This window comes from Vulpes lagopus, chromosome 4 (genome assembly GCF_018345385.1).
Source record: "Vulpes lagopus strain Blue_001 chromosome 4, ASM1834538v1, whole genome shotgun sequence".
Lineage (NCBI taxonomy): Eukaryota > Metazoa > Chordata > Mammalia > Carnivora > Canidae > Vulpes > Vulpes lagopus.
In genome coordinates, this window is record NC_054827.1 from 85,649,019 (window position 1) to 85,662,823 (window position 13,805).

Consider the following 13,805-nt stretch of genomic DNA (forward strand, 5'->3'; position numbering starts at 1 on the left):
AAATGCTAACAATTAGTTTTAATCACTGAAGTTCAGAATGGGTGGATGTTTTCTCATATTAAATGTCCACTTTCTCTTGCTTTTTAATTTCAATACCACATCTTGAAATACTAGTAGGATAGTGTGCAAAAGACAGGTTCTTTAATAGGTAATACACTTAAGTTTGAAAAGTAGTTATAGGATATTATGGTCAGGCTGACAAACATGGTCAGTTAGTGGTAGTTGGCTTTTTCACTGCACAGACACTGACCTAATAATAATTATACATAGTTCATAACTCCCATCTCCCTCGTAGGAATATTGTGAGGTGTAATAAAATGTTATTCACACATTACAAAAAAGTAGCACACATTATAGTCTATATTCCTGAAAGGTTTTATAAGTATTAAATTGCATGTTATTATAACTAGTGCATGTACTGTAAAGGTAACTTGATAAATCTTGTTCATGAGGTAAAAACATCCTTTCTGGGACGCCTGGGTGGCTCAGCGGTTGAGCATCTGCCTTTGGCTCAGGGCGTGATCCCAGGATCCAGTCCACATCAGGTTCCCTGCATGGAGCCTGCTTCTCCTTCTGCCTGCGTCTCTGCCTTTCTCTCCCTCTGTGTGTCTCTCTCTCTTTTTTTTAAAGATTTTATTTATTTATTCATAGAGACACAGAGAGAGAGATAGAGGCAGAGACGCAGGCAGAGGGAGAAGCAGGCTCCATGCAGAGAGCCTGATGGACTGGATCCCGGGTCTCCAGGATCACACCCTAGGCTGCAGGGGGCACTAAACCGCGCGCCACCGGGGCTGCCCTCTCTCTGTGTTTCTCATGAATGAATAATAAAATCTTTAAAACAAACAAACAAACAAAAACAAAAAAGAAAATACAAACATCCTCTCTATAATATCAATAGTCATATCTACTTTAATTGTTCTATAAAAATTCAGATTTTAAAAAATCAGACCTTTTTTATTAACTGACTTTTTTGAAATGGTTTTTAAAAATAATGATGTATTATACACACAGACAGATAATTTACATATGTGTATATATATGCATGCATATATAGGTATGTAGGAAGAGAGGAATTAGCTCTGAACTATAAAAAGTATTCCCCTTTTATTTATGGGTAGCTTGACAAACTTGTTTGCAAATTAACAATCCTGTTTTAGAAACCTTTTATATATCTTCCCATAGTTACTTTTTACGCTACTATTTCCTTTGGAGGAAGAGACTTAATCTCAAATTGAATAGCTAGATTATAGAAAGATTTGAGTAAAGTAAGGTCTTTACTCCTTTCTCAGACTGTAAAGTCCTTCATTTACAAAGGATGGTTGAGAATTTGCTGTAATTAGACTCTTAAGTGATAGTACCTGTTATAGATGCCTTATTAGTTATATACTTAGTTGTCCTAGATTGTTAAATGATAGCATGTAATAGAATTTGTTCATGTGAATGGTAAAAATCTGTTTCTTTGTTAGATTTTGTAATTTTCACAAGGTAAATTTGAAGTAATTTTATTTGGTTGTGTGGTAATGACATTTTCTCAGATTTTGAAATTCAATAGTTAAGCAGAGAAGAATCACTTCAGTGCTTATTGAATAGATTTATAACTAAATTCTGAATTACAGTTTCAAACATGAAATTAACTAATACAAAATATTTTACTGTAATTCCAGTCAGTTTATTTTTTTATTCTTTCCTTGTTCTACATAATCTTTGGTTAAAAATTTCTGTGAATTAAACTTTTCTACATTTAGTAATGCAATTATTTGGGTCAAAGTGTGTAAACTTTTTTTTCCAAATTCTCGATGTATCTTTAATGCCAAGTTGGTTTTGAAATAGTAATACCAGTTTACTGTCATCAGCAGTATGAGTATTCATTCCCTCACATATTTTATGTTTAAGTAAGAATTTAAATTCCATTGTTCAGATGCCTGGGTGGCTCAGCAGTTAAGCATCTGCCTTCTGCTTGTGATCCTGGAGTCTCTGAATCAAAGTCCCACATCAGGCTCCCTGCATGGAGCCTGCTTCTCCCTCTGCCTGTGTCTCTGCCTCTCTCTCTGTGTCTCTTGTGAATAAATAAACAAAATTAAAAAAAATAAAATAAAAAATAAATCAATAAATCCCATCGTTTAATATACATATCTTTGATTCACAGTGATGTTTAACATTGCCTACATTTTAAAATTACTTGTGATTGGGGTGCCTGGGGGAGCTCAGTTGGTTGACTGTCTGCCTTTGGCTCAGGTCATAATATCTGGGCCAAGGATCCAGCCCCAAGACTGGCTCCCTGCTCAGCGGGGAGTCTGCTTCTTCCTCTGCCTCTCCCTGCACCATTTGCTTGCTCTCCCTCTCTCTCTCTCAAATGGGTAAATAAAATCTTTAAAAAAATAAATAATTAGTTGTGATGTTTGTTATTGTTCCTGCCCATTTAGTGGTTTACCATTTTTCTTTTTCTATTGTTTCTATATTTAAAGTTTAATTAAAGGTATCTACCTCCCCTCTCCCCACTGTCACCCCTCCCCCACCCCGCCCCCAGGCTCCACACACAAGAACCCTCACCAAAATTAAGTCAAGAAACAAACTAGGAAGAAAATGTTTCAGAAAATATTATCAGAAGTTTAATATTTTATCTAGCCAAATATGTTAGATTATTGGGTGGTATGAGTGGCACAGAGTTTATAAACTTCCGCTGGAGACGTGAAGCTACCATTATGATTGTTAATTAGAGGAGAATGCTATAAGGAAAGTTGCCCTCAGGTCTTCTGAAGGAGGTATGGGGATGTTTGCTCCTGATCTAAGGAGGCCATAAGGTTTTAATGCTTTGTTTAGGTTTTCTTTCCCTGTCTGTTACCAGTAAATCTTCATCTCTTAGTTCTACTCTTATTAATGTTTCTACCATTAGCTATAACTCTTGTTTCCTTATACTATGTTTTTGTGGTTAGTATGTCCACTCTTATTTATCAAAAGTAGTTAAATTTTTAAAAGATCCTGAAAAGGAAAAAAGAAGATGTTAATTTGAGATGTTATACACAGTTTAAATATTTATATATTCAGTATTTATTTTTAAATTTTTACTGTTCAGTAGAAATTGAATCCAAATAAAATGTCTTGTGTTTGGTTATTTCATGCCATGGGGCAAGGGACCATGCCATAATTTACCTTCATGGGTGGATAATTGTCACTCCCCACTCCCCTGGAGTCATCTGCGTTCAAAAGGTATCTTTTACTACAGGGCTTTTTCCCCAGAACCTTCTGGAGATTCTGGTGGCCCTGATTGATGTCTCTATTGGGGGCAGCTGATGGGAAATACACAGTACCTGTATCTGAAGTTAGAGCAAATGTTCTTGCTATTGTTGTGGTTCTGAGTGGTTCATCAAGAGCAGGAAGAGGGTGGATAGAAAGAACTGTCAAATGAGGAAAAGAATGTGACATTAGAGTCCAAAACTTGATTGGTAATATGTTATTGGATGTGAGAGAATTAGCCAAAATTATAACAATCATTATTAGTTACTGTTTACTGTGTACTCTAATTCTGTCAACAATATTACAAGGAAAATATTCTCCCTATTTTACAAATGAGGAAATGAAGACTCAAATTCTGTTTCATTCAAAGTGAGCACAGGTACCTTAAACAGATAGAGAAGGTGAATTTAACTTTGGATGTGATCAATTTAAAAGAGAAGTATCTTGTTAGGAACTTCAAACAGTAATTTTAGAGAAGCAGGTTTGGAGCTTTGTAGAGACAATAGGACTAAAGAGATAGATTTGGAAAATCTTATGTACTGAAATGGTAGTTAAAGTATTGGCGATTTGCTGGTGATATATTATGGAGTCACGATGGCAAGAGAGTTAATGTTCACCTATGCAGTGTTCCCTGCCCCTCTTTCTGTAGCATAGATCTTGGCTGCCTGGAATCCTTAATTTTATTCAATAGAGGTTATAGAACTTGTACATATGAGGTGGCATTATGGATAGGTTTTCTTAGCCCTATCCCATTGTATCATCCTGTTGGTAATGATGTACTGCTACAGCCACAGATTCTAAGGATGGGAAAATGCACACCACTTGGAAGATGCTTCAAATTTTTCATTATATAGTTTGAAACTCCTCTCCTCCATTGATTCTTTGCCCCTTCCAATACATTTTTTATAATTATTGTCTTACACCCACAGAGGAAGAGGAGAGATTATTGCTTTTAATTTCATTTATAAAGAAAGATCCTTTTTGTTACCCAATTAATTGGAGGAAAACATAGTAGAAATATATTAGCCCCTTTAATATTGCAAAGAAGAGATTATGAGGAAGTGATTTGCTTAACTTTAAGGAATGGTGTTCATTGCAAGGACACAGCAGCAGTTGTGCTCTGGCCATGACTGTTCCAGAGTCTGTTCTCTTACCCCCAAGAACCACCACAGCATCTATGTTTCATACTCTGCCTCTTGCTTCTACTTTTCCAAGCTTGGTGGAACATCTTTATTGTTCAGCCTTTGACTTAAGCCTGGGTTTCTTGTCCACTGGCTTGGGGCCAGGCCTAAGATTTGACAAACTGCAAGGGATTACTTGGAGCCAGGTTCCTTCTCAGGCAGTAGGGTGACACTGTCACTGGCGGCAATCTTGAGGCTTCACAGTGTCTCCAGGAAAAATTCACAAATAATTCTCTTTTTTGAGGTGAGATTTGCCAACATGGTCAGTGAATCATGTGATAAAGTTGGGAGTAGTTAGTGGAGGGAAAGGTTGTGTGAGATATGTGTGGTTAAAGAATGTGTGATAAGAATCACCCATAGGTTTCGTTTGTTAGAAACTATAGGATTATTCCAACTCGCGTATCCATTATATACTTTGATGAACCAAAATTCCACAGAAGATACTGCTATCAAAAGGAGCATGTCATGTCCCTCATGTGTATTAGCGTAGAGAAAAGTATTGAGAAGCATGATCTAAGAGGTGTCATTACACTGGAAGAGGTTAGCGGATGTTTCTAGTAACATAACTTTTTATCTATGAGTAGTTTTAGCAGATGTCTGTCTACTGTCTTGTGGTCCTTAGTAACCGCAGAGTAATTCTCTTTTTAAGTGTTTGACAATTTTGGAATGGGAAAAAAAACTAAATAGATAGAGCAGTTGAATTTGTATGGGCTTTCTCTTTTCATTACATGCAGGATGTTTTTTCATGAAAATGAAGAAAATATTCATTTTTACAAACGCTATCAATCTTTAACAATCAAAAATTCAGTTGGCAACAGAAATGGTGGAGCTCTACAGAATTGTGGTTATTATTACATTGTTTTGTTTACTGTAAACCTGGCTTAATATTGGTAAATATAGTGTAGCAGAAACTGAACTGTTGTGAGCTATCTGGGCATCAGTCCAAGATATCATTAAAAATACTGCCTCAGACTAATTTGGGTTTATGAATAATATTTTGTTAACAGCTCAACTGAAATTGAGCTACATGGTGTAGCTTAAAATTCTGAATCCACAAGATAATGAGAGTAGTACAAGTATAGTGCATACTTAATATTCTGTATTTGAATGATAAATTTATATGTAATTTTGTGTTAATCTTTAAACTACAAGTACCCAAATGCTTAATATGAGTTGATGTTTTTAAACTTTTCTTAATGCTGTGGTTTGCTGATAATTTGAATCATTGTAAGCTAATATATTATTGGTTTAATAATCAAACCGAAAGAGTAAGGAGAAGTTGCCTGAACAAATATTAAAATGAGCTTTTAACACCCATTTTGGCATTACAGATGTGCAAACAGCTCGAGTTTTTGTTAATATTCACCAAAAAGATGGAAGGACATAAAGTTGTCCAATTACTTAATTCACTTATTTTAATAATGAAAGATAATAACTTATACCTTAAAATAGATTATGGGGATTATTAATGTTGGGTTATAAATTATCAATTATATTAGGTATAACAAAGGGAATGAGGTTATAAGTGACATGATGCAAGAAAAAAATCTCTATTTAGATGTTTCTTTTCAAGAAAAGATATATTTGTCTTTTTTCTTTGTGTGCTATTTTGCTTTAAGTTCTTTCTGAACAGATACGTATGGACTCCCATTGAAAAGATATAGGAAAAGCTGATTTTTTTTGTTACTGTTCATGTGTAGGATATTTTTGTAATGTAAAGGTCTGTGCATTATTTAAAGAATGAATATTAAATACACCCCTTCTCAATAAATCTTTTATTCATTTTCTAGGTTAGCACTCTACGTATATGAATATCTGCTCCATGTAGGAGCTCAAAAATCGGCCCAAACATTTTTATCAGAGGTATGTTTTATATGTTTTCCATATTTTATCTTGATATCTTACATAAGTGAAAATATTATGTAACAATTATTTGAAAAACTATCATTACATATTACATAGTGAATGTTTGGTTATCAATATGTATAATATAGTCTTTGTAGATTTTTAGTGTCCCATTTTCATGCCAATAACCTTCCACTTAACTTTCTAGCTAGTTTTCCCCTTGTAGGAATAGAAACTAGTATTAACCTTGGCACAATTATCAAGAAGGCAAACTTGCTTAAAAAAAGACAAATGCCACCATAGCTCTAGTTTTAGCTGTACCTTATTTGGGCATTATTCATAATTTTGGAAGATATGGGTTTTGTTTGTTTTTATTTTGTATGGATAATAGTGAATTGATGACTAAATTTCAGTTTGAAAACATTTTGATGATCTTATTTCAACTTCTTGTTTCTTTTCCTGTTTTTCTCCACATTTTTTAAAGTTTGAATTTGAGCTTTTTTACAATGGTACTTTCTCCTCTTGTCTTTTTCAATCTGTATAAAGGTGACAATGAAGAAGATTTTATTGAGTTCTGTTATATGCCAGGCATATAATATGCCAAGGTGCTTTGTATTATCTTTAATTCTTTGAGACATTTGTAAGACAGATGGTATAATTCCTGTTTTACTGATAAGAACAATAGGGCTCAGAGAATTTATATAACTGGCTCATGGTCATGCAGCTTAGTCATTTATGGAACTGGAATTCAAGCCTAGATCTATGTTCATTCCCGTTTCTGGTTTTCCCCCTAAATCTGTGCTGTCCAGTATGGTAGGCGCTAGCTTTTTTTTTTAATATTTTATGTATGTATGTATGTATTTATTTATTTATTCATGAGACATACAGAGAGAGAGATAGAGGGGCAGAGACACAGGCAGAGGGAGAAGCAGGCTCCATGTAGGGAGCCGGATGTGGGACTGGATGCTGGGACTCCAGGATCACACCCTGCGCTGAAGGCAGGCACTAAACCACCTAGCCACCCAGGGACCCCCGGCCACTAGCTTTATATGGCTATTTCATGCTTGAAAAACGACTAATCCAAGTTGAAAAGTGCCAAAAGCATGAAGTACATGCTGGATTTTGAAGATTTAGTGTGAACAGAAGAACATAAAATAACAATAACTTTAAAATTTTGATCACACATTGAGATGATAATATTTTGGATGTATTGGATAAAATAAAATAAAATATATTACTAAAATTAATTTTACCAGTTTTTTCTTTTTTAATGTGGTTCCTGGAAAATTTAAAGTTACATATGCAGTTCTCATTGTGGCCTGTGTTTATAGTTTTGTGAGACAAGACTTGCATGAAATATCTCGAGTCATCTCACTAATTTGACCCCCACCAGATCAGGGACATGACAAGGCAACCCCTTGACCAAAAAGTGCCATGCTAGAGGTGTAACCTTCTTGAGATTCACTTGTTTCAAAAACAAATACAGAAGTAAACACACGTAGTCCCTCCATCTTTTATCTAATTAATTAGTGTATGTGAGCGTATTTGTAAATAAGGAATTTGGGAGGTATGCTTGGAATCATATAAGAAGTCAATTGTTTTACAATAGAATGAATATATACAGTGTAATTACAATTAGGTTTTAAAGTTTATTCAAACATTAGTTGAGTGTATTCATATCATTAAATCATTAATTAGAAGACTTCGTATTTCACTTTGCTACCCCATACTCACTGTTTGTTGTTAGAGAGGAAGTGATTGAGATTGCAAAAGGGATGCTCTTAATATTTGTATTCTTAATCACTGCCAATTTACAGTATATTTAAAAGAAATTAAAGCTAGCTATGGAGATTGAAAAAAATTTTTAATGCAATTGAAAACCTGATGAAGCTTGATGAAAGGATTTATTGATCTCTTTCCTTAAATCAAGGACCATTTTGAATGGACTCAACTTGCTGAATCCTTGGGGGTTCCTATGAATATATTTTCTTACCAACATTTTAAGATGTCAGATGCAGTGATTCTTAAACTTTAAGAAAAAGAAAAATGTTGCTAATGCATTTAAGGAAGCTCAGCTGTTTTGACTCAAATGGATCATGTGGATTAAGCATGACTAAATTGAGATAACTAGGTTCTGTACTGATAGACCCTGAACTGAATGGAAAATGGATACACAACATTTTTAGATCTATTTGGTAAAGATGTAATTTCAGAAGAGATTCACACTTTTCTGACAAGTATTTGCCATGATTTTATTTCCCCAACTTCATCTGGAATACAAAACTGAGGATTTCTCTGAATTATCAGTGTGGTTCAGTTTCAGAAGAGGAATCAATTAAGCTGAAAACAAACTATTGTCACCAAGAAGATACAGTATTTCTGGACTTTGGAGATGAGTGTATGTGATTCCCAGAACTATTCTTTACTTTCTAGCTTGCCAAACTCCAAGTGGCACTGTGAAAATACATTCTAATTACTTAAATAACCAACATACCATTTTCTATATTTAGGGAATGGCTAGATTGAGGTGCAAGTTTCCCAAAATGTAAAAGAATAAGTTAGATCTATTTGGGCTTAACATGGATAGACTTGCAAAACATTTTCAAGTAAAAGAAGCAAGCTAGAAAGAAGTATTCCATTCATATGGAAACCTTTGAACATAAAGGAACATGATGCAATACTGTATATTTTTGTGGGCACATATTTATGAGTGTGAAGTGTAGTAAAAGGTCTGAGAGAATATACATGTGAGGCTAGTTTCTGAGTAGGGATTTTAAAGGAATTAAAGGGGAATTTTATCCTTATATACATTATATATTATTTATACAGTTAATAAAAATAATAAAAGAGAAAATACAAAATTATCTCAATTTCAAAATGGAAGCCTAGAAGTAGAATTGTGACAGGCCATTGCTGAGTACACCCTAGAGTTCTAAATAATTTCAGTTGGTTAAATTTCAATGCCCTATAATCTTCCTCACACCAAGTTTCCACAATAACTAGCTGCTTGTATTTGTCTCTACATTCCATTGGCTTCTGTCATTTGGGCTTTACTCTGCCTAAAATCCCTCTCCTACCTGAGTAGCTTAGATTTGGCTTTCCCTAGGAAGGCTTTCTCAGGGTTCCACCTCTCTAGGCTGGCAGTGTACTCTTATTGAAGACTTTTGCATACTGGGCCAGCAAGCTTGGACTTTATCTTCTTGCAAAAGAGAGCTTTTTATGGTTTTTAAGTAAAAGAGAAACATTGGTTTGTACTCTGGTGTCTATGTGAATGGCAGTACCACTTCCCCCTGCCCCACAACTATGGTTAGTAAAGAAAGAGAATGTAATCTTTTAGACCTTTGCACCCTATTTAGAATTGTTTTTTTCCCTTACTTTCCCTTGGATCATACAGAAAACTTAAGGCTGCTGGGATGCCTGGGTGGCTTAGCGGTTGAGCCTTTGGCTCAGGGCATGATCCTGGGTCTGGGAATTAAGTCCTGTGTTGGGTTCCCTGTAGGGAGCCTGCTTCTCCCTCTCTCTGTATCCCTGCCTCTCTCTCTCTGTGTCTCTCATGAAAAAATAAAATAAAAATAAAATAAAATAAAATAAAATAAAATAAAATAAAATAAAATAAAATAAAATAAAATAAAATAAAATAAAATAAAATAAAATAAAAAAGAAAATTTAAGGCTGCTTATTGTAGAATGACTTTTCTTAAGTGGTTTGTGAAATAAAGGATCATCTTATCTAACTTCTTTTGAGTCTATCCCAGATTTTTTACCTAATTCAGGACAGTTACATAAGGAACTTAAGGGAAAGCTAGGAAGACCTGTTTATTTGTGTTGGGTTGTGATAAAAAGGAAATGATTTTTTTTTCTTTTTTTTTAAAAAGGAAATGATTAAGGTGGCACTAACCACTCAAATGCTCAATGTTTTTACCTTGGTTTAGAGCCAAGTAGAATACTTCTTCCCATTTTGGCATTATGGATGATTATGATGTTAATGAGCCCTTTTGAATCAAGATTTGCTGTGTTGGGCCACCTTCATGTGCGTTTGCTTTATGGGTAAAGTTGTGAAAAGGTCAAATTGGAACTCTAGATATCATCTGAAAAAGTAGAAGTAAGATATGTATCTCAGCAGCCCAGTCTCTCATTGAGTTTGGCCTTTTTCTTTTTCTTTTTTTTTTTTTAAAGAGTCTCCATACCCAGCATGGTGCCCAGTGTGGAGCTTAAATTCATGACTCTGAGATTAAAACCTAAACTGAGATCAAGAGTTAAGATGCTTAACTGATTGAGCCACCCAAGCACCCCAAGGGTTTGGCCTTTCTGATAATGCCCTTGGCCTGGGCTATGAGGAACTGAACTGCTCTTCATAGCTTTTGTTATCAGCCAGAAGAATAGATCTCAGAACTATTAGCTCAGCTGTTTGTTTTTTTTTTCCCCCTTAGTTAAAAGAGAGCATTGAACTAATGATAGAAATCAAAACATCTCTGTTCAGGTTATGTTAACGAGCTCGTTGTTGTATCTGATTCATGACAGATTCTAAACCAGTACCTGAATCCCAAATATAGTTTCTATGACTTTGAATTTTCTTACCCTCAATAGGACAAAATAGAACATTTTTTAAATTAAAATTCAATTTATTAATCAAATTATTATTTATTTCAGAGGTAGAGTTTATTCATCAGTCTTATACCTCAATCTTTTTTTTTTTTTAAGATTTATTAATTTATTCAGGAGAGACACACGGAGAGAGAGAGAGAGAGAGAGAGAGAGAGAGAGGCAGAGACACAGGCAGAGGGAGAAGCAGGCTCCATCCAGGGAACCTGACGTGGGACTTGATCCCGGATCTCCAGGATCAGGCTCTGGGCTGAAGGCGGCGTAAACCGCTGAGCCACCGCTAAGCCCTCATCAGTCTTATATAATACCCAGTGCTAATTACATCACGTGCCCTCATTAATGTCCATCACCCAGTTACCCCATGCTCCAAAATTGAATATTCTTTAGAAATAGTCTCCATGTAGAACTCTTCCTTAGCTTAAACTTTTATTATCTTTTATTTATCTACTATATTCTTTGGTATTCAGTAATTACAAACAGAATATTAAGAAATCTTTACAATTCTATATCAGTTTTGTTATTTTGAATTCATTAGAAACTATCTTTTTTCTGATTATCTCAATTGCAAAGATAATTCCAACTCATTCCTGAAATTTTGCATGATATTTGTCATGCCTTGGAATGAGACTCGGTGACCTTAACAAATATAATTAAGAATTAGATTAGGGGCAGCCTGGGTGGCTCAGTAGTTTAGCGCTGCCTTTGGCCCAGGGCCTGATCCTGGAGACCCAGGATCGAGTCCCACATCAGGCTCCCTGCATGGAGCCTGCTTCTGTTTCTGCCTCTCTCTCTCTCTGTCTCTCTCTGTCTCTCATGAATAAATAAATAAAAATCTTTTAAAAAATACTGAGATTTTTTTTTCCTTCTTAAGAATTTTACATTGTTTATATTAATAGCCCTTATTTGCCATAAATTAGCCAGTAAGTTAGCCAGAAGTAGAAGCTTAAAAACATCTAACAGATTGCTTCTTCAAATTTTATTAGGAATGCTATATTATTGAACCTCAGAGACTCAAAAATTCTATTTGTCTTTCACTGAAAAGAGAAAAATAACAATTTCTTTTTTTTTTTTATTATTTTTTTTTTTTAAAATAACAATTTCTTAAACAGTTTCTTGAACTTTAGTTTGGAGGCAACGTTGTATGGTAGATAATTTTTTTTTTTTTTAAGAGTAATTGCCTTGGGGCCAGACTTTGGGTTTGAATTATCTTCTACATCTTATTTAGTTACTCAGTTTTCTTAATTATAAAAGGAAGATAATTGTAATGATACTTTAAAGTTGTGCTGAGGTTTAATGGGTTGGTACTTATAAAGTGCTTAGAAGGGCCTAGCATGTAGTACATACTCAAAGCGTTAATTTTAAACTTCTTGACCAATTCTTTTTTACTTTTTGTAGTTTCTATACTGGAGTACAAATCTAAATATATGTTCTATGTGTACATATATACTCCAAATATCTGTCACTTGGATGGCCTGCAATCCTCCTATTTCCTGGGATTACTTTTCCTATCGAAACAGCTCCAGCTCTATTCCCTAATATTACAGCTTCCCACTTGTCCCCTCTAACATCTCCAGGGTGTACTAGGGAAAGAGGGGGCTGGAGGTTTTCTTTCTGTAATTTCTTACTCCCACCAAGTATTACAGCCTCGCTGCTTCTCCTTATAGCTGCTACCTGTTCTTTGTCTGAAGTTTCATGTTTCTCCAATAGCCTCCAAGCTTCACTGAGTCATTGCTCTTGTGTATAAAAGATTCTTACTGAAGATTAGGGGAAAACTGAATGGTATTCAGCCTTGTACAGTACAGGCAACAACATCAACTTGAATATTAAACACAACTATTCTTAAGTTTTTTGGTCTCCTTGCTATGGGAATTTCTTACTAGCAGTTTACCTGAGGGCTCCCACCTGCCTTCTGTCTTGTTGCCTCCTTACAACTTCTCCGACTGTCTCCTTTTCTGAATCCCCCCAGAATCCTCAGATGTCTTCTTCCTGGGATATTATCAGCAGCCTTCTGAATTCTTGTTATTTTATTATGTGACAGACTAAGCATTCATTCTCAATTTTCCAACCATTCCTAGGGGCTTCTACCTTTCTAGGCCAAAAAATAAAAACAAAAATAGAAGGGATCCGTCAGGGAGTTTTCCCAATAAAAGACATCATATGCACAAGTAGGACGTGTATCTCAGCAGCCCAGTGTCTAAACTGGACGTAGCCTTTAAGAGGACTTCTACCTTCTAGAAGAGAGCAGCGCCTACTCAATAATACTTCCTGTGATTGGGAGATGAATTCTACTCTGTGCATCTACTAAGTTCTCCACTAGTCTCATGTGACTATTGAGCACTTGAAAAATGGCTAGAGTGAATGAGGAACATTCAGTTAACTTAATTTTAAATGTAAAAAACCACATGTGACTAGGGGATACCATGTTGAATAGCACAGTATTACATTATCTGCTTTAAAGTATGATCAGATTTTTCTTTCTGTTATATGTCTATTCGGTTAATTTTTAAAATTAAAATATAATTGTTCTTTCTTTTTTAACATTTAATTTAGTATATAGATGCATCTATGTACATGGAAGATGTTAGAAAATTAGCAGGAATGGTAGGTTATATCTAAATTAGAAGGCTTAGGAATTTTGTCTAGGAACAGACGAATACATAGGTATACAGGTTCTTAACACAGGAACTATCTTTATCCGTTTTTGGTATTAACATTTTTTGAATATTGGTTCTCAAGAAGTATGAAAGGATTTAGGAAAACTCTGGGAAGTTTGGAGCCTATGAGCCTCCAACTTCCTGCTGTGCTATTGGAGATGCTGTGGAAGTGGATCTGGATCATTCAAAAAAGTCCCACATAGACAAGGCTGGAACTTCTGAAAAGGAGCTGCTGACATCCAGAACTGTCCAATGCTGTAGCTGCTATAGCTACTTTAGCTGCTGTAGCT

The 13,805-nt window shown here is 35.1% G+C and overlaps 1 protein-coding gene across 4 annotated transcripts in view; it reads left to right on the plus strand.

The window, feature by feature from the left end:
• Nucleotides 1-13,805, plus strand: part of SSBP2 (single stranded DNA binding protein 2) — a 285,052-nt gene that overhangs the window by 71,253 nt on the left and 199,994 nt on the right. For all 4 annotated transcript variants that reach the window (XM_041753163.1, XM_041753161.1, XM_041753164.1 and 1 more), the window contains exon 2: nt 6,206-6,278. In XM_041753163.1, the coding sequence (XP_041609097.1) occupies nt 6,206-6,278 (73 nt within the window). The remainder of the gene's footprint in view (nt 1-6,205; nt 6,279-13,805) is intronic.